The sequence below is a fragment of the Eretmochelys imbricata genome, chromosome 14 (genome assembly GCF_965152235.1).
Source record: "Eretmochelys imbricata isolate rEreImb1 chromosome 14, rEreImb1.hap1, whole genome shotgun sequence".
NCBI lineage: Eukaryota > Metazoa > Chordata > Testudines > Cheloniidae > Eretmochelys > Eretmochelys imbricata.
Genome location: NC_135585.1, coordinates 50,916,684 through 50,937,939, shown reverse-complemented (window position 1 = coordinate 50,937,939; position 21,256 = coordinate 50,916,684). Strand labels below are relative to the sequence as shown.

General features: G+C 49.4%; 2 protein-coding genes across 2 annotated transcripts in view; one reads left to right on the top strand and one right to left on the bottom strand.

The window, feature by feature from the left end:
* The window catches only part of LOC144274889 (zinc finger protein RFP-like), a 32,305-nt gene extending 22,214 nt beyond the window's left edge, over positions 1-10,091 (bottom strand). Inside the window, exons 1-4 of the mRNA XM_077833981.1 lie at positions 10,049-10,091; positions 6,961-7,265; positions 4,251-4,346; positions 1,885-2,115 (exon numbers count right to left, since the gene is read on the bottom strand). Of these exons, the coding sequence (XP_077690107.1) occupies positions 1,885-2,115; positions 4,251-4,346; positions 6,961-7,265; positions 10,049-10,091 (675 nt within the window). The remainder of the gene's footprint in view (positions 1-1,884; positions 2,116-4,250; positions 4,347-6,960; positions 7,266-10,048) is intronic.
* The window catches only part of LOC144274626 (uncharacterized), a 223,107-nt gene that overhangs the window by 85,041 nt on the left and 116,810 nt on the right, over positions 1-21,256 (top strand). The gene's annotated exons all lie outside the window — the stretch shown is intronic.

Below are 21,256 nucleotides of genomic sequence, written 5' to 3'. Positions count from 1 at the left end.
CCGGGGGTCAGTTAGAAGTGGGGGGTGCCGGGAGGGGGTGGTCAGGGGACAAGGAGGTTGGATGGGTCAGAGGTTCTGAGGGGGGCAGTCAGGGGGCGGGAAGTGGAAAGAGGTGGATAGGGGGCAGGGGCCAGGCTGTTTGGGGAGGCATACACTTCCCTACCCGGCCTTCCATACAGTTTTGCACCCCGATGTGGCCCTCAGGCCAAAAAGTTTTGCCCACCCCTGGGCTAGGGGCACTCAGAGCATGGTTTTTCATCCCTGCCCATCCTGACTAATAGCCATTGATGGACCTATCCTCCATGAACTTATCTAGTTCATTTTTGAACTCTGTTATAGTCTTACATCCTCTGGCAAAGAGTTCCACAGGTTGGCTGTGTGTTGTGTGAAGAAATACTTTCATTTCTCCTCATATGGAAGCTGTTCCATACCCCTAATAATTTTTGTTGCCTTTTTCTGTACCCTTTTCCAATTCCAATATATCTTTTTTGAAATGGGCAACCAGATCTGCACGCAGTTCTGCACAAACGGAGAAGACCGTGCGTGCCTTTAGAGGATGCCGAAACTATTTAGGAGGATACTGCCCAGGATGGTCCAGTGGTTAGAGCACTGGCCCAGAAGTTGGGAGACTGGGGCATAATTCTGTGCTCTGCCACAAACTTCTTGTGTGACCTTGGGCACATCAGTTAGTGTCTCTGGGCCCCAGCTTCCCACCCGGTGTTGTGAGGCTTAATATATTACAGCCTGCCTGTGAAATGCTTTGAGATCTACTGGTGAGAAAAGTGCTGTATAAGAATGGGGCGTTATTATTATTAACAGCTCCTTCCCTTGTAGTGTGAAAGTCCATCAAACAAACAAATAGAAAAATCTACAAATGTGCTACTCTTTAGCAGAACCTCAGGGCTACAAACACCTTGGAAATGGAGGTTGCTCTGAACTCTGAAAAGTGCAGAACTCTGAACAAAACTTTACGGTGGTTCTTTCAAAAGTTTACAACTGAACATTGACTTAATACAGCTTTGAATCTTTACTTTGCAGAAGAAAAATGCTGCTCTCCGTTTTTTGTTTTTTGTTTTTGTCTCTGCAGCTGCCTGAATGCGTACTTCCGGTTCCAAATGAGGTGTGGGGTTGACTGGACAGTTCGTAACTCTGGTGTTTGTAACTGTGAGGTTCTACTGTAACTCAATATACAGCATGATACCAAGTAAGTCTGAAAGGTGGTATATGACTTCTACCCCTTGATTAGCTCATTCGGGATGTTAGTTTGGAAGCAGTAGCAGGCTCATGATTCTCTGTGTGTTTTCTGGCCGCTAGAAGAGGCCAGAAGCAGACCGACATACCCACAAGCAGAATTTTAGCCTGGATTACACTAAATTTGAAGTACCAACTATGGCATGATCCAGCCAGTGGGTGAGCGGGACAAAGAACCACACTGTGTTTGCAGAGCTTGCAACAGCATGAAACCAAGGAAGGAAAAGTTGAGGGTAATTGTCAGGGAAAACTTCCTAACAGTGAGGTGTGCAGGGCTGTGGAATGTTCTTCCCAGGAACAACAGTGAGAGCTCCCAATTCTTGAGATATTCTGGCCAAAATCCTGGGACATGTGGTAAAGGGCATGAATGAATAACACAGCTGGTTTTTGCAGCGTCGTCGTAGGGCACCGTGTGTGGCGCAAAAGGATTATCTCTCCCCAACAGAAGTTGGTCCAATAAAAGATTCCCCCCCACACACACACACACACCCCTTTTCCCAGCTGATCTTTGACACCCATCACTTCCGTGAATCTGTGACTCAGCTTTCAAAGAGCTAAATAACAACACAAAGATCAGCCGCACACAGACTGTGCAGGAATCTGGGGGGTGTGGGGTAGCTAACACAGTCTCACCTGCAAGAATTCACTCGCTGGCTGCTGGCGCTTCCCCTCCATCTCGCAGACCAGATCGCTGAGGCAAGAGAGCGCCTTAGAGTATTTGGTGGCATTTTCATCCCTCATCTTCACAATCGCTTTGTCCAGCTCGCCCAGCCGGCCCAGGTGGTATCTTTCTTGTTCCTCCAGAAACACGCACAACTGCTGAAATTCAGACACAACCTTCTGCCTCTCGGCTTCCACTTCTTTCTGCAGCGAACATGCACACAGACAGGAAAAGATCAGGTCAGGGACACACAGAGAGTCGTTGGGACATTTCATAGACTCTTCTGTAGCTCTCTGCAGGATAATTACAGTAAAGGCTTTGTTATCCGGCGTGTTGGGGTAACGGGGGCTGTCGCTTAGTCAAAAACTCTGGTTAACGAAAAATTATACTTACCAACGGAATACGAATTTTCAAAGAATTAGAATACAATAAAATGAATACAGTATAAAACAGTAGACAGGTACTCACCAATCCACTCATAGTACTGCACTGCAGAGTGGTCGGTTTCTTGAAGCATGTAGGTGTATACAGGGAAAGTTTTCTATACAGCAGATTATCTTATGACACTACATATCACTCTGGGCAGCGCATGGCGTACACCCAGATCACTAAAAATACACAACACTAAAACGATACTGAACAGAATTTAATCTTTCTGGAATGATTCAGAAGGCACTTCAGGATCTTGCAGTGCCTCCGGGACAGCATTATCAACATCAATTATCGTTGTAGACGGAGAAGGCATAGGAGATTGGGCTGAATCTGTTACGATACACCCTGGAAGCTGCTCTTTTGACTAAATCCCTGATATCAGCTTGCTGACTTCTCTTCTGTCTCTTTACCATAAAAGCAGAGTGCAGAATGGGCAATTGCATAACCTCCTGGGCAGTATACTTGACCCGGTTACTAGATTGAAGATTTGTATTGGGAGAGATCAGAAATGCCAGTTAATAGAGCTTGCTGGTTGATAAAGTGCCGGATAACACAGCTTTTACTGTGTATGGCAACCCATAACAATACAAGTGCAGACATTTCCTGTTGTGAGTTTGTGTGTGTGGTTTTTGGAGGGGGGTGAGGGAGTGAGAGAACCTGGATTTGTGCAGGAAATGGCCCACCTTGATTATCATACACATTGTGAAGAGAGTGGTCACTTTGGATAGGCTATTACCAGCAGGAGAGTGAGTTTGTATGGGGGAGGGGGGCGGAGGGTGAGAAAACCTGGATTTGTGCTGGAAATGGCCCAACTTGATGATCACTTTAGATAAGCTATTACCAGCAGGAGAGTGGGGTGGGAGGAGGTATTGTTTTATGATCTCTGTGTGTATATAAAGTCTTCTGCAGTTTCCACGGTATGCATCCGATGAAGTGAGCTGTAGCTCACAAAAGCTCATGCTCAAATAAACTGGTTAGTCTCTAAGGTGCCACAAGTCCTCCTTTTCTTTTTGCGAAGACAGACTAACACGGCTGTTACTCTGAAACCTGTTGACAGAGAATTTTCTGATCGCTTCCCCAGTAGCAAAAGCGCCTCCTCTGGTCAGCAGCCTCCTTAAGCCAGATCCTCTGAATAGCAAGAAGGGGAGGAGGCTGGCCTCAGAAGGAGGGACTTCGGAGAGCAGGCATGGCAGAGAACAAGCATTATTAACCTCATTGTTCGGATGATGCATTTTTCTGCAGTCTCCATTTTCCTTCTTAGGCTCCATGTACATTTGTGTTAGCACCTAGAGCACAGGCGCTGACTTTCCGAAGTGCTCGACCCGTGGCTCTGCCCCAGGCCCCGCCCCCACCCCACCCCCAAGCCTCACCCTACCCCATCTCTTCCCGTCCCATCCCGCCCCGCCTCTTCCTGCCCCTGCTCCCCCCCACCCCACCTCTTCTTGCCCAGTTCAACCCCCTCCCCCAAGCATGCTGCATCCTCACTCCGCCCCCTTCCCCTCCAGAGCCTCCTGCATGCCTCGAAACAGCTGATCTCGGCGGGCCGGAGGCGCAAGGAGGGAGGGGGAGGTGCTGATTGGCAGGGCCTACCAGTGGGCAGGCAACACTGGGGGGTGGGGGGGAGCTGATGGGGGGCTGCTGGTGGGTGGTCAGCACCCACCATTTTTCCCCCATAGGTGCTCCAGCCCCAGAGCACCCACGGAGTCTGCGCCTATGCCAAGAGGCCCAGACCCATATATGTGTATGCAGTACCTATCAGAAACAAAGAATCTCTGAACCAGAAGAGAATTTGCAAAAGACAGCAGAGTAAGTAAGTACTGATCTCACTCTGAGGGGAGCATGTTACTCTTACGTTACTCCAAGTATCAGTGATGTCCTGGAGCTGATAAGCAATAACGGCACCTACCAGAAGTTCCTGGCTTTTCATTTCCCCACTCAATTGAAACGCTAGAATCTCAGCTCTCTCTTTCTTCAAAATCTCCAGGTGGCTCTGAATTTGCACCTAAGAAGTTGGGAGATGAACAAAAATAAAAATGTTTTATGAGCTCTGTTTAAACATACAACATATTTTTGAGACTTTTCCATCAACAATAACTAATAGATTATTTTTTAGCCCTGTTGCTTATTAATATGGTGTATTCATTACTGTGTTTTAAACCGGGTGCTAATGCCTACAATATTATTAGTTAGAATGTGGTAGCAGCCATAGGCAGTGACTTCTGCAGGCGCCAGTGGGTGCTTGACCTCTGCTGCCCAGCCCTGCCTCCACCCCAGCCCTGCTCCTTCCCACCCCCATTCCAACCCTTTCCCCAAAGTCCCCGCCCCAACTCTGCCCCCTCCCTGCCCCTATTGGACTCCTTCCCCAAATCCCTGCCCCAGCCCCGCCTCCTCCCCTGAATGCGCCGTGTTCCCGCTCCACCCCCCTCCCTCCCACAGCTTGTTATGCCGCGAAACAGCTGTTTCACGGCGGCAAGTGCTGGGAGGAGATGCAGGGACACTGCACGCTCAGGGGAAGAGGCAGAGCTGGAGATGAACTGGGGCGGGAGGGCAGGATGCTTGGCTGCCAGTGGGTGCAAAGCACCCACCAATTTTTCCCCGTGGGTGCTCCAGCCTACGGAGTCTGTGCCTATGCTCCCGTCGACGTCTATAATCCACCTCAATGAGCGGCAGAAGTTCTGTTGCCGGGAGCGCATCTCCCATCGACATTGCGTAGTGTGGACATGGCTGTGAACTATGTCCACACTAAGGTACTAAGGTACATCAACTTAAGTTACATTACATAACTTACCTAGTTCAACTTAGATTGATTTACAGCACTAGTGTAGACCAGGTCTAAGTCAGTGATACTCAGACAAGAGCGGTTCAGGAGCCAAATGAGCGATCAACGTGACCCAAAAGAGCCACAGTCATGTGAATTCATTGTTTCATTTACTACAATATTATTCATATTTAAACAGTAGGACAGGGGAAAGATTTCGTTTGAGCATTGGCCTACTAAACCCAGGGTTGTGAGTTCAATCCTTGAGGGGGCGATTTAGGGATCTGGGGCAAAAATTGGGGATTGGTCCTGCTTTGAGCAGGGGGTTGGACTAGATGACCTCCTGAGATCCCTTTCAACCCTGATATTCTATAATTCTCACAGCAAATAAATTAATAATCTGGTATAAGTTAATAATTTACTTGGTTAATAAGATAGTAAAAAGCATGCTGATTGATTTAATTGTTAACCCTACAGTGTTTTAAGATCATGTGGTAAAGGAAGACACATTAAAGAACCACTTGTGGCTTCCCAGCTGCGGTCTAACTATCACTGGTCTAAATAGCCAAGGCAGAAGGGGGAAGGGGGAGTTACTCGTCCAAGGCCACCGGCAGAGCTAGAACAAGAATACAGGTGTCCTGAACACCAGTTTCACACTTAAACGCTGCCCCGGGCTGGGTCAAGCTGAGCAGGTGCTAACAAAAAAGAGACCAAATCTTGTGACTAAAAACAAACCCCCCTCTCAGTTGTTCAGGTCTTCCTCTTCCTTATTACCGGTGACGTCATAACCCTGTTATGGGGCTTTCAGGGAAACGAAACAAAACAGGCACAATAAGACCTAAATGCAGAATGGGGCTAGTGGTGAGAAAGCTCCTTGTGAATGGGTGTGTGTGTGGGGGGAGACGACAGAGAAATAGGAGAGACAGCAGCTCCTGAGGCTGGTAGGGTACAGCTCGCTCCAAACTGGGAATCAGTTACTACCTGGTTCCTGGCCCAATTCAGGGTGCCAGAGAGGCTGTTCCAGCCCCTCTGGGTCCCATTCTTATCCCCCAACCCAGCTTGTGGGTGAACTGATGCAGGGACAGAGCCCCCACACTATTTCCAGTGCAGAGACTCCACCCCGCACTGCAGCCCCGGTTCACCCCCCAATGCAGAGTAATTCCATGCCTATGGGGGGAAAATGAGGTTTAGATCCTTTAGTGTGTGTAAAACCGTACTTTAAAAAATTCTTTGTGTATTCCCTTTAGCTATAGAGTTTGCTATGCAAGATCTCTGTAATAATGCAGTGTTTTGCCAGTGATTTCCGCTCTACTCCGTGCTGATTAGGTCTCAGCTGGAGTATTGAGTCCAGTTCTGGGCGCCGCATTTCAGGAAAGATGTGGACACATTGGAGAAAGTCCAGAGAAGAGCAACAAAAATGATTTTAAAAATCTAGAAAACATGACCTACGGGGGAAGATTGAAAAAATTGTGTTTATTTAGTCAGGAGAAAAGAAGACAGAGAGGGGACATGATACCAGTTTTCAAGTACATAAAAGGTTGTTGTTACAAGGAGGAGGGAGAAAAATTGTTCTCTTTAACTTCTGAGGATAGGACAAGAAGCAATGGGCTTAAATTTCAGCAAGGGAGGTTTAGGTTGGACATTAGGAAAAAATTCTGAACTGTCAGGGTAGTTAAGCACTGGAATAAAGTATCTAGGGAATTTGTGGAATCTCTGTCATTGGAGATTTTTAAGAGCAGGTTGGACAAACAGCTGTCAGGGATGGTCTAGATAATACTTAGTCCTGTCACGAGTGCAGGGGACTGGAGTAGATGACCTCTCGAGGTCCCTTCCAGTCCTACGATTCTATGGTTCCTACCTTGTACTCCTGGGCAGCCTCTTCTATGGGAACCACCGTGTGAGCCCTGTGCTCCTTGGATCTGTCACACACCACGCAGATGGGGGTTTGATCCTCCTCACAGAAGAGTTTCAGAGCCTCCAGGTATTTCTCACACACCCTCCCACCTCGGGGCTCTTTGAACAGCTGCAGGCTGAGCTGTTTGGCCACCTCTGCCACATTGGCCAGCTGCCTGTTGGGCTTGAGGTGTCTCTGGGGGAAGCTGCCCCTGCAGCAGGGGCAGGAGAGGCTGGTCTCCTGTCGTCCCAAGCACTGGGTGATGCAGGCTCAGCAGAAGTTGTGCCCGCAGTCTATAATCATCACCGGCTCTTTAAAATAATCCAGGCAGATGGAACAAGTAGCTTCCTCCTGGAGCGTTTTGGCTGGATTTGCAGCAGTCTTTGTACCCGGCTGGGCAGGTGCACACAGAGTTGAGCTGCACTTATCTGCTTCCTAAAGCCCAGGGCTGGGTGGAGCTTTCATCAGCAATCAGCCCCCTTCCTGACGTTGCAAGTTGTTTTGGCCGTTGTTGCAGCAGCAGCCACTGGGCCTGCTCAAGAGAACAGAGCCTGAAGGTTTGTGTGTTTCCCAACTTCTGGCCAGCCTACACGTTTTGCTCCTGGTGGGACTGATTGGTTGCCAGTTCACTGCAGTTTGCACACACCTGGATATATGCTAGCACAGTGACACCCCAGGCATGTTTTGGTTTGCCCCAGCGCAGGGGCTCTCAAACTTTTCAGACGACTGGAGTCTGATTTGTCTTGCCTTCCCCCAAGTTTCCCCTCACTCAAAACCGACTTGCTTACACCATCAGACATAACCATACAAAAGCGTCACAGCACGCTAGTCCTGAAAAAGGGCTGACTTTCTCCTTGTTCCCCTATAACGATAAAATAAATCCATTGGAATATAAATAGCGTCCTTACATTTTCAGTGTATCGTCTACAGAGCATTATAAACAAGTCACTTGTCTGTCTCAAATTGTAGTTTGCACTAAACTTTGCTGCTAGTGCTTTTTCTGCAGCCTGTTGTAAAACTAGGCAAATATTTCGAGGAGTTGATGTACCCCCCCGGGAAGATCTCTGTGTACCCCCAGTGGGACACGTATCCCCGGTTGAGAACCCCTGCCCTAGTGTGGGCCACAAAGCAACCTCAGAGGCAAATATTTATGTCCTGGGAGAAACAGTGCTGGTGTTGCTCATGGGGCTTGAGCAGTGATGAGCTGCCAAAATCTTGACAACGGGTTCCCTCCTCACCCCACGAGGGGGTCGTTGCCCACCCCCGCCCCCCCAGGACTCCTGCCCCATCCAACCCCCTCCCCTGTCCCCTGACTGCCCCCAGAGCCGGGTAGGAGGGTCTTGTGGGCCACTGTAGTGGGTGCCCACCCTACCCCTAAGAGCCAGAGGGACCTGCCGGGGGGCGAGGTGGGGAGTCCCGGCGGTGCTTACCTGGGGCAGCTCCCAGGAAGCATCCGGCAGGTCCCTCTGGCTCCTAGGGGCAGGGAGCGTAGCTGGGGGGGAGCAGGGAGAGCAGCCGCTCCCCCCACTGATCACATCAAAAGTGGTGCCTTAGGTGCCGACTCCCTGGGTGCTCCGGGGCTGGAGCACCCACGGGGAAAATTGGTGGGTGCAGAGCCCCCACCGGGAGGGCTGAGAAGCAGGCCGCGGCTTCTCGCTCAGGCCGAGGGTGGCGGAGGCGAGCTGGGGCGGGGAGCGGTTCCCTTGCGCCCCCCCCCGGGGTTACCTGCTGCGGCACGGGCAGCCCTCCTCACGCCCCCTCCCCCTGCCCGAGCTCACCTCCGCTCTGCCTCCCTGGGCCTGAGCGGGAAGCCGCCGCCTGCTTCTCAGTCCGCCCCGGCTTCCCGTGCGAACAGCTGATTCGCGGGAAGCAGCGTGGGGGGGCGCGGAGAAGCAGAGCGGGGCAGCACGTTCAGGGGAGGAGGTGGAGCAGAGGTGAGCTGGGGCCGGGGGTGGGGTGGGGAGCTGATGGTGGGTGCTCTGCACCCACCAAATTTTCCCTGTGGGTGCTCCAGGGCTGGAACACCCATGGAGTGTGTGCCTAAGGCGCCACTTTGGGCCGGTTGTTAAATTTAAAAGCCCGTTTAGAACCGGTTCTCTCTCGCGGAACAACCGGTTCTAAAAGGGCTTCTAAATTTAACAACCTGCTCCAGCTCACCACTGGGCTTGAGGAGCGTCTGTCTAGATTATGAGTCCTTGTGGCACCTTAGAGACTAACCAATTTATTTGAGCATGAGCTTTCGTGAGCTACAACTCACTTCATCAGATGCATACCGTGGAAACTGCAGCAGACTTTATATATACACAGAGAATATGAAACAATACCTCCTCCCAGTGGGGTGGGAGGAGGTATTGTTTCATATTCTCTGTGTATATATAAAGTCTGCTGCAGTTTCCACGGTATGCATCTGATGAAGTGAGCTGTAGCTCACGAAAGCTCATGCTCAAATAAATTGGTTAGTCTCTAAGGTGCCACAAGGACTCCTTTTCTTTTTGCGAATACAGACTAACACGGCTGTTACTCTGAAACCTGTCTAGATTATAATATTGCCAACCTCAAAGGTTGAAAAACCATGACTCAATCCACCCTTTCCCCCCACAAAAAATGTTGAGCTTGGCCCCAAACCCATGAGATTAAAAAAAAAATGGAGCAGTTTTTTGGGGGTCTGTCCTCTGATTTTTGAACTCCCTCCAGTGTGTGTCAATTAATGTTGCCCTCTCTCCCAAATGTGTGACTTTGTCTCTGCTGCAGGTGTCCATCCGCCCATCTGAATATCCCCTGCCCAGCAATGAATTCTCCCCTCCCAAAACCCAGATCAATCCTGTCCCCCACTCCCAGATCTGACTGTCACCCAACCTCCACATCTGTCCTTCTCCCTTGTCTGCCCCCCTCAGCTCCTACCTGAATTCTGCCCTCAGATCTGCTGTCATCCAGCTCCCTCCATCAGTTCTGACCCCACATCTGCCCCTCAGACCCTATATCCCCTTTGCAGCTCCTGGGGTTCTTCAACACCTGAGCCAGATGAGCAGGAGAAAGAAGTGGATTCTCAGACCTGGCGGAGCTGCTGTAGTGGGGTCCCCGTTCCCAGGCTGCATGTTGCAGGGATGGGAAGGGGTGGGAGTGGGGGGGCAAAGCAGAGGAGCCATCCCATTGTTCATAGTAGGGGAAAGGAAGAAAAATGAGGGAATGGATTTGCCTTGAGCTGCTGGGTAGAGCTGAGCAAAAAAATCAATTTTTGATACAGTGGCCAAACAAGAAAAAAGAAAAGAAAAGAAAAGAAAAGAAATTGTTGCGGGTCAACCTGAAATGACTGTTTGCTTGTTTTCTTCTCAGCAAATATTCCAAAGCCATCTCACTTAAAATGACAATCTTCTTGAACTTAATTTTTTTTTCCAACCTGTGTTTGGCAGGCAAGGAGCTGGGAAAGGATTGAGATGCAATGAAGTAAAAAAAGGGACTCAACGTTTATTGCAAAATCAGGGATATTTCTGCTAGTTACAGAAAAGCAGGAAGGACACATTCTGAACAGAAATCCCCTCATTAACAGGCCTGGGGCATGCCTGGCACTGGGCTTTGTTTTATTCTGTGCATCTCACTGGAGTTTCCCATTGACTCACTTCACATTTATTTCATATTCCCGTTATTGCTGGGGTAGTCCCCACCCAAGCCATTGGCTTGTTTGTTAACTTGAATAAAACAGGGATAGAGATGAGGAAGGGCCAGCCCATGATGGGCCTGGAGCATCATTCTCATATGCCTCATGTCTCGTTCCCTTTCTGTCACAGAGCAGAGAGAATAGACCATACGTATGTCTACACAGCAACCAGACACCCATGGCTGGCCCATGCCAGCCAACTTGGTCTTGTGGGACGCAGCCTACCGGACTGTTTCATTGCTATGTGGATTTCTGGGCTCGGGCTGGAGTCTGAGCTCTGAGACCCTCCCGCCTTGTGGGGTTTGAGTGCCCTGCCTCAAGCTGGAGCACGGAAGTGTATACCGATATTTTTAGCTCCATAGCCAGAGCCCTGCGAGCATGAATCAGCTGATCTGGGCTCCGGACTCTCTGCCGTGGCTTTTTAATTGCTGTGTAGACATACCCTATGCTGCTAGGAGAGTCTCCGCGGGAGCATGACCACAGAGACTAGGGAGTGAGTTTCACTTCCTCAAAGCTATTTAGGTACCTATCTCTTACTGAGAATCTGGGTCTAGGAGGTTAGGAAGAGGACAAGACGAAGCTCTGAGTGAACTAGGGAGTCTTCCAGGCTCATCAAAGCTAGAAACGAAGGGTAGATCTGCACTGCATTTTGGAGCCCAAGGGAGTGAGAGACTCAAGCTCACGGGGCTGGTGCTAGTGCTCTGAACGGTGCTGTGTGGATGGGGCTTTGAAATTGAGGCTTGGGCTCTGAAGCCCCTCCTCCTCCCCAGCCTTCAGACCTGAGCTGCAACGTCTACGCACGACGTTTTGGAGCCCTCGCGCACGCCCTGCTAGCCCAAGACCCTTGACCCAGGCTGGGATGATCCACACTGGGGCGTAGACATTCCTGAAGGGCTTGTCTCCATGCAACACTGCACCTGTTTAGCCACACCTGGGATTGAAGCCGCATGTAGTTAAACCCCTTCAAATGCCTGCGCGGACCCTCTTAAATCAAGACAAACGATCCTTTTAAAGTCAATTAGGAGCAAGTTTAAGCTAAAGCCAGTCTTGCCAACCCCCAGTGTTCAAAAATGATGAGTCAGGGCTCCTCAAAAATCAGGAGATTTTAAAAAAAGATTGTTGTAGCAGCTAGTCATGGATCATGATCATGGACCATGTTGGGCAAGGTGCTATACAGACCCAGATTAGAAAATGACCCTTTGATGCAAAGATATTACAGTAATAAATGTTTTAATTTGTTGGAGCCTTTAGGAGTCACATTTTCAATCTTTCCTCTGCAACTCGGAGGGCTGAAAACTTCTTTTAGGTATTGAATGAATCTTCTTATTCTGTTTGTGTTATTAACGGTTAATTAATAATTACCATCACTATTATTATTTTAATGGACTGATTTAATAAGAGCGCAGATCCGGATGGAATCATAAGAAAAAAACCACCAAATATCATGACAATCACAAGAAAACCACGTGTGCTGGCAATGCTTAAAATTGAGTCACACCGCTCTTGGCCAAATTAAGATCATCCAGACTGGTGTTTGCTCCAGGTTCAAATTAAATCAGACCCTGGTGCAAAGCCTGCATGTAGACAAGGCTGCAGAGGCTCGGGGAGGCGGTGCAGGAAATGGCTAGAGAGAGGGGCACATTTCATGGGGGGGTGTCCCAGTGGGATGTTTCCCCCCTAAGCCTCAAGGGATCAGTGTGAGGTGGACCCCTCCGCCCAAGTAGAAGAAGGGGAAAATTTTTTCCCCATTGAAGGAGGCCAACATTATAGTCGTATGGTCATCTTCATAAAATTCCACCCGCCCCCCTTCATAATCCAGATAAACCCCGATTATCCCAGACCTCCCACTATAGGGTTGGAGGGTCTCAGAGGAGCCGAATGCCTCCCTCCGAAGCCACCAGCGCCCTTGAGACCAGATCCCATCCTCAGGGCTAAGAGTGAGCCATTCCTTCCTCTGCACGGACTCTCTGGCAACCCCCACGGCCCACTCCCTCTGATCCCCAAACTCCACCTCCCAGTAATGTCTCCCTGAAGTGAACCCCTGGGCGCCCAGTACACAGGGAGCAAGATCAAATCTTTTGGGATTCTCGGGCAAGAACTCTTGTGGTATCTCTCCTGATCGCACAGATTTCCCGTCTGCAGACACGATGAGCCACGGGTTCGCGGTGTCAGGATCCAGAATCACATCCTCTGAGAGGGGTGAGAGAGAATCAGACCGTTAGATCTGGCTGTGTACAGCACATGGGGTCCGAAAGATCTACAGATGCTGGGCTTCTCTCCCGTAGACCATCCCTGGGCAGTGCTCCAAGTATCTAGAGCTGAGAGGGCATCTGGCCAATATTGCCAGCAACCAGAGCTTCATGCGTTCCTCATGTATCTAGGCTCAACAGCCACAGCATTTGGGGTGCTCACCACCTGCATCCCAGCTGGGAGTGCCTGGGAACTGTCATCCTCAAGGAATTGCTTTAGGAGACTCCTCAACCACCAGCGTACCGGGGAAAGGGCATCCGCTCCTGTAGCCCCTTAGTGGTGGGGCTGGTCAAAAGTGTTCCTTCCACTGAAACTGTTCCAGTGGCAATTGTGGGGTTTGCTGAAACGGAAAGGTTCTGCTTTCCTTGATTTATTTTTTTTAATTGCTATTTTTTCATTGGAAAACTAAACAACACACATCCGTGCAAAAAAAATCCAGCCCAGACTGATTATTTTTCCGCCGTTGGCCAAAACTTCTTCCATTTTCACTCTCCCTTCCACCTTCCCCCAGCCCAAAAATGTTGCTTTCCAGGTTGTTGTTTGTTTGCTGGCTTTTAAGAAAGGTAACATTTTTCAGCGCAGGGGTGGGGGTCGTCTCCAATTTTCCAGTCATCTCTACTTAACAGCATGGGGCCCTTACCCTCTGCCCAAGGTCCCACCCCTCCTTTTCTGCCCCCTCTCACCCGCTGGAGCCCAGAGTGGGCACACACACACACACCCCTGTGTGCCCCCAGCCCCAGTGCACCGGCTTCAGGGAGGAGCATGGGCGGGCCATGCAAGGCTGTTTGGGGAGGCACAGCCTTCCTCAGGTTATGCTATTCACCACACATGCAAAAGCTTCCTCAGTCACTGGAGTGCACCAGGAAACTCATCGGCACCTCCAGTGGTTGTGAGAAAGCATCACACCATGGAGTGTTTTAGGCTCAGGGTTAGGATGGATTGATTACCTTTGAATTCCTCCAGAAGCTCACTTCTCTTAGGGAAAGTCCCATGGATGAGTTTTGGATCGGGAGCAAGAGTCATCTCTGCCTGAAACTTCCCTTCTGACTGCTAGAGATAAAAACAAACCAACCAACTAACCAACCAAACCCAGAGATTGATAATGCCTCTTCATCTGATTGTTCAATCCTAACAGGCTTTATCCTTGGTCTTTGCTTTGGTGTGCAAGCGCGACGGGGTTGGTGTAAGCTTGAGTGTGACTGGGGGTGCCATCAGGAGAGGAATTAGTAAGGGTGAGACAGGGGGTTGCAGAGGAAGATCCAGGGAGGAACATGAACGTGGTCAAGTTCAGGCTGAATATTGGACAATGTCCAGATTGTGGTGAGATGGGAAAGTATCAAGCTGTGGAATCGTCTCCCAAGAGAACTGCCAGGAGTGGCTGCTCCATCACTTTGGAGTGTGGACACAAGACTGGACAAAAACCTAGAAAATGGCCTGCAGGGAGAAATCTTGTCCATGGGTAGCAGGTGAAACTTCCCCTGGGGAAGGCTGGCTCCCTGTCCCACCTCTTCCACCCACGGCCCTGCCCACACTCTACCCTGGGCACTGCTCAATCCCCACCCCACCAGTGGCCGTGTCCCTCCTCTCCTCCACCCTCTCCTCTGTGGAGGCATGGCGGGGTGCGGAGGGGAGAAGTCGGCGGGGGGGGTCTTGTGGGGGAAGGGTGGCGGAAAGGAGGGACACGGCCGGGACCTCCAGAGTGGGGGTGGAGTGGAGGAGAGGAGGGACTCCCCAGGCAGTGGTGGGGCCTCGGGGACGGGGTGGAGCAGGGAGGGGAAGAGGTGGAGCACAGACATGGCTTAGCCTCTCCTGGCCTATTATACCCACCACCTATGATCGTGCCCTAGACCTGGGAAGATGATACGGATGGTCTAACCGTGCCTTCCCCCTCAAAATTTATGATTCCTTGCAGTCCCTAGAAAATCCACTACCTGTTCTTTGCAGTGTTGTTGTAGCCGGGCTGGTCTCAGGATATTAGAGAGACAAGGTGGAATTGATTGGGCCAACGTCCAAAGAAGAGCCCTGTGTAGCTTGCAGGCTTGTCTCTCTCACCAACAGAAGTTGCTCCAATCAAAGATATTACCTCCCCCACCACGTCTCTCTGTTTCACAACCCAGCATTTCAGGAAAACACACTCTGCCATGGGCGGCAGGTATCATAGGCAGGGGGAGGCAGTGCCTCCCCAAACAGCCTAGCGTGGCCCCCGCCCAGGCTCTGCCTCCAGGCCAGGCCCCCTCCTGCTGTTCTCAGCGCTCTGCCCTGGCCCAGGTTGGCTGGCCTGCCTCCCGCAGGGACTTAGAGTGGCTGGTGCTGGGGCCGTGCTGCCCAGCTGCCCGGCGCTCCAGGGCTGGCCACTTTGCACACCAGAGCTGGAACCTTGCCCCCTGGCTGCCCAGCACTGGAGCCAGGGGCAGTGGTGAGGAGCAAAAGGGGGGGGGGGTGGCAGAAGGGGAGGAGCCTCAGGCACTAGGGGCGGGGCCAGGGGCTAGCCTTTCCCAATGGCTGGGTCACCGGCCGCCCCTGAGCCCTGCACTTAGCGGAGGAAAATATTTTCTGTAGATTTCCATTAGCCCTAACTGCACCTAAGGGTTGGGTATCATTTTTCAAAACATGACCAGATGACTTTGTTTAGTAGTCCCTGGAAAGTCATATCCTCTCAATAGCAGGTTAGGTGGCACAAGAAGGGACTTCCTGAGACCAGCCAGGGTAGAAGAAAAGCAAACCACCACAGCTTTCATTTGAATGGTGGGACTGAGGCTCTTCACACAACACACACTGAAGTGGGCACGGTCCACACAGACGTACAAGACTTGATGGCCAGACATGCTAAGAACTCAGAGCTTCCACAGCCTCTTTGTTTATTTGCAGCTTCTTCGAGGCAATTTTTTTCATTATTTACATGAAAAAATATTTTTTTTCATAATTTTGAGCCAAAAAAAATGAGAATTTGGCAGTTTGGGGATGATTTTTGTGTGTGGCAGTTTTGGGGCAAAACTTTTTCAAGTGTTGGCACCTTTTGGGGGGCTGAATATTTTTGGTGTGTATCTGAAAACTGAAAAATAAATCAGGTTTTCATTTTCTTTTAAGTCAAAATTTTCTGTGGAGAAAACAGACATCCCAATTTCCAGGCAGTTCTATTATTTGATACTCTTCCCAGAAAATAAAAAAAAAAATAAAGTACACTCTTGTTAAAAAGCAGGAATCAGCATTCAGAGACTTCACAAACCCATCCTGAGCAGACGGATTGTAATCCCTGTTAGAGACAAACCAGACGTCTGCTCTGATCAGAGGCTGTACAGCCGAGTCAAAGGAGCCCTCGCAAAGCAGTAACAAATTGACCAAACACACAGCCCACCAGATCCCTTACCTCCAAGCACAGGGTCTGCAGCTACTTCTCCGAAACTCCCCAATAGCCTTCTCAAGGGCGCTGGTTTGCAACTGGCTTATATACCTAGCCTCACAAACCCTCTGTTCCCATCTCTCTCCCAGATTGCGAAACAAAATATATGTCCAGTTCGACAGGATTCCCCGCACGCCTGTTTGAGTTGAAGTTTCTCTGGCGAAAGATCTCTCTGCGCTCAGCGGAGGAGGTGTTTCTGCCTGGTTCCTCTGAGCACTGGGTGATGCAGACTCAGCAGAATTTGTGCTCATGGTTTGTAAACATCAGATTTCATACACAATCCCAGTGGTGCTGGAATACATTTAATAGTGGGGGTGCTGAAAGCCATCCCCCTTTCCCCTGTCTGTCCCCTATCCACAGAGCTGGGGCTGAGAGCAGAGTCATTTCTCTGGAAGGGTGGGACATGGATGGGGCCACAGCTGAGGGCAGGCGCTGGGCCAGCAGCAGGACCCTGGGCACAGGGCTGACAACCAGGACCCCAGGCGCGGGGCTGGGAGCCAGCATGCGGGACTGGGACCAGAGCCTCAGGAGCAGGGCCAGCAGCCAGGACCCCACATGGGGGCCAGAAGTGGAGCCCGGCTGTGGGGCCAGCAGCTGGGACCCTGCGTGGGGGTCTGGGAGCGGAGCCCCATGTAAAACCCCTGCACCCCAAATCCCGCGCCTATGTACAATCTAGACAGCTGGGTGAAACAGCTCCCTGTTGGAGTATTTTCCTCGATTCACAGAAGGCAGAACTCCTTCTGTGAAGTTCAGTTCCAATCTCCTCTTCACAGAAATTAACTGAGCCTTGAGCAAGGTTTCCTGGAATGGTCTTGTGCATGTCCTTTGGCTGATTGCATTGTGTCAATTTGAATCAGTCTGTAGGTCAGAGTTAGAGACTTTGGATGACTCAAACAAGAATACCCCATGAGGTAGGGGGGCCTCATTGAGAGATCACTAGACTGGGCCTTAGGAGACCTGGGCTGTAGTCCGGATGACCTTCCTGCCTCAGCTTCCACACATGTCAAACAGCGATGATGCGAATAACCTCCTTTGCAAAGTGCTACATAAGAGCTAGATATTATCATTAAAGTGCGTGTGTTCCCCGAAGTTGGAAAAGCCACATTCACCCGTGGCATAACTCCTCGGCAGCCAATGGTGTTATCACTGGGATGCATCTGACCCTGAGGAAATCCCTCCATGCAGATCAGAATGCAAACTTCTTGCTTTGCCTGAGAGGTCCATTGGCCATTGACCCTTGGAAGCAAAGGGTTGATGGCCCATTGAAATCAACAGTGAGTCTTTCCACTGATTGTCACAGGTGCTGGATCTTATCAATTAAATGGCACAATGACCTGATGTAGGGTAGGGAGACACACGCTAAGCGAGTGCAATTGCTACCATGTTGGCAACACTTGTGTGCCATCGCTTGTGGACCTGGGGGGTGGCACTAACATAACACATGCTCGTGATGGTGCAGATGTAGCAAATACCAGATCTAGTGTAGACTGACTCCAAGAGACAACTCTAGGCTTCCCCGCCTCCCCACAGAGAATGTTCCTACTAGGGAAAATCTCCACGCTATTCCAGTGCTTCTCAAACTGTGGGTCGGGTTGGGACCCCAAAGTGGGTCGCAATCCCATTTTAGTGGGGTTGCCAGGGCTGGCTTAGACTTGCTGGGTACTGGGGCAAAAGCCCAAGCTGAGCGCTTCCGCTCTGGGTGGCGGGACTCAGGTTACATGCCCCCTGCCTGGGACTGAAGCCCTTGGACGGTGGGGCTTTGGCTTTGTTACCCACACAAAATTCTCTGTCACTTGCTCACTCTAGGGCACCCACCTTTATCCAGTTCCAGGGCTCAAGGCTTCCACCTTTACCTAGTTCCTACGGTTCAAGGCGTAACCCTCTTAATTTAGGCACTCATTTTTATCCCGTTCCTAGGGCCCAGGCGTAACCGTATGCTCTAGGGCACCCACCCTTACCCAGTTCCCAGGGCTCTGGCGTAATCCTGTCAATTTAAGCACCCATTCCCTCCGAGCTCCGGGCAGACACCAGTTTCCTCTGGGCCCCAGGCTTAATCTTTTGTGGGCTTACGGGGTCTTTTACCAGTGAAAGAGTCTTACACAGTAATATCCTACTTAACATCTATTTATCAACAATTACCAAAACCAGAATACAATGCTACACATACAATAAGGCAGTAAGTCAGATGAACTTTTCTTGATGGCCAGTCGGGATCAGGTCCATCTGGGGGACTCCAGTTTCTGCACGGTGTCATTGCCAAAGTGTTGAGGTCTGGCAGCTCTGATCTTTGGGACTGTGTCCTGGAGTTGGTTCCCCAAAGAACTTCCTTTTGGACCCCAGTTTTTATAGTGAAACTTGAGTCCTGCTTAACTGTACCTCAACCAATCATTTTACTAAAATTTTACTAACCAATCCTAACAAAATTCTCCAACCAATCATAACCCAAAACCTTAATTAATTTACACCTAGCAAAATTAATTATATGGCAGACAGAAACAATCAAAGGACCAGACAGAGATCATACAGACAAACAATAGGGAAGTGGGGACCATAATGACAAAACAATACAGAAATGAGGATTTCCCAACCACAGCTACTGATAAGTGGTCTCTTGCCAGACAGGATGCCATCAAACTAAGTTTTCTTTAACCATCTTAAGATCTGTTTCTTTATCTGGTGATAGTAGGTGCCATTGGGACAGGATCTCCTTCTTAACAACCTGATATTACATTGTTTTAATCTAATTTAGATGGAATGTGAGGATGTGACTTCCTGCTTCTCAGCTAACGGCGGCTGCTCTTTTAATCTGGCTGCAGACAAAGGCAGTAGGCTTTCAGCCTTACGATAAGGCTATGGGCCAAACAATATGGCATCCGATGAAGTGAGCAGTAGCTCACGAAAGCTTATGCTCAAATAAATTGGTTAGTCTCTAAGGTGCCACTAGTACTCCTTTTCTTTTTGCGATATGGCTACAGGAAAAGGCCTTATCCTTACAGTTCCACTCCCCTACCTGGGGTGGTAGGGCTCGGACAGGCTCAAGCTGCGGCCCCACTCATGGAGTCCTGTAGTAATTTTTGTTGTCAGAAGGGGGTCGTGGTGCAATGAAGTTTGAGAACCCCTGGGCTATTGTATAGCCAGAGAATAGTGATTGTGAAGGGGCAGCTAAGGATCATTCACTGAAGGGTAGAAAATAGAGTTGGTCAAGAAATGTGGCTTTTTGTTTATTTGTTTGTTCCCCTTCCCCCTCCACTTGGGTTAATTTTACTCAGAAAAGGGGGGAGGTTGCCTACGTTCTGAGTGGAGAATGTTGCCTTTTTTGTAAAAACAAAAACAAAAAAAACCCCATGAAAACCAGAAAACTCACCAGACAGCAAAACATTTCAGCTGAAAAATGCACCAAACCACACAGGATTTTGGCTAGCAGCATTGCTACAAACTGGAAAACTTTCAATTTGGGGGTGACAAAAATAAATAAATAAATAAATAAATAAAGTAAATATGAGGAAAGCAAACAGCCATTTTGTGCAAGAAAAAAAAAGTGAATTTCATCAAAAATCCAATTTTCCAGTGAAAAGAGGTTTTGATGGAAATATTTGACCAACCCTAGTAAAAATCATCTCAAGAACATTGTGATTCTCATTAAAAACCTATAAAAAACCCTGGTAAAGACTGAGACTGTATTGCATAGACAGGCCAAATAAACAGGGATGGCTGATTGGGGACAGCAGCCGTAGGCCCAGTTGATAAGATGATGCAACATATTTGCATCTAGTTTCCTTCTAGGATCCAGTTCCCAGTGCAACAATACCTTATCTGGGAGGAACAATTGCATCTCTCTAGCCCTGCTAGTTTTTCCTGTCCCTAGTGCCACATACTTTCCCTGAGAGCTTTTACCAGTTTGAGGGCAGGGACCAATTGTCCTCTGAGAGATGTCAAAGGATAAGACCGAATCTCCCTCATTTGGAGCGTCTTTTCCTGTGTTTTAGGGAGCCCCCAGGGATTAGAATTAGATGAAAAATGGGGGGGGGTTGCATTAAAATGAAATTTCCAAGTTATTTTCATTTCAAAGTGTTTGGAAATACCCAGGTTTAGAACTCTGTTTTTCTCTCTCTCTCAGAAACTTTCTTGGAAATGATTGAGATCCAATAAAGTGAGTGGTAGGTTCTGTAAAATCAGGGGTATTTCTATCAAATACAGAAAAGCAGGGGAAAGTGACTTACACAAAGAACAAATATGACACATTTTAAACACAATTCCCCCACGAAATAAACCTGGAGTAAGATGCACACAGAGCATGTTTTTATTCTGTTGTATCTCACTCACTTCACTTTTGTTTCATGTTGTTCCCATTATTTCTGGTGTATACACCACACCAGCTGTTGGGTCCTTTGCCTAATTGCTTAAGCAGAAACCACAAGGTATGATGGGTCGTTGGCATTTGTCCTGTGTTCTTCATGTACTTTAGTCTTTCTATCACACATTCGATTGGTCAGTGGGGAAAAAGAAAAAAAAAAAGCAAAAAGCCTGGACTGAGGCTTTCAAGCATCTGCTGTGGATTAAAAATAAATGCGGAAACCAACCTTCTGCTTCCATTAATACACTGACCTCAAAAGGAGTCCCACACAGCAAACCAGAATGTGTTATAAGAACCCTTTTAATGACCAGTTTCCCAGGCATACCGTACATCTACACTGCCATAAAAGACACGCAGCACAGCCGGCCTGGGTCAAGGCTTGCAGGGCTGACTGAGGCTTGCAAGGCTATACAATTGCATGGTAGACATATGGGCTTGGGCCAGAGCTTGAGCTCTGAGCTCCCACAAGAGGGGAGGGTCTCAGAGCCTGGTCCCACACATCTAGGCTGCAGTTCTAGCCCTGCAGCTCAAGCGTGTGTCAATTAACCTGGGTTCTGAGACTTGGCGTTGTGGGTTTTTATCACAGTGTAGACATAAACCA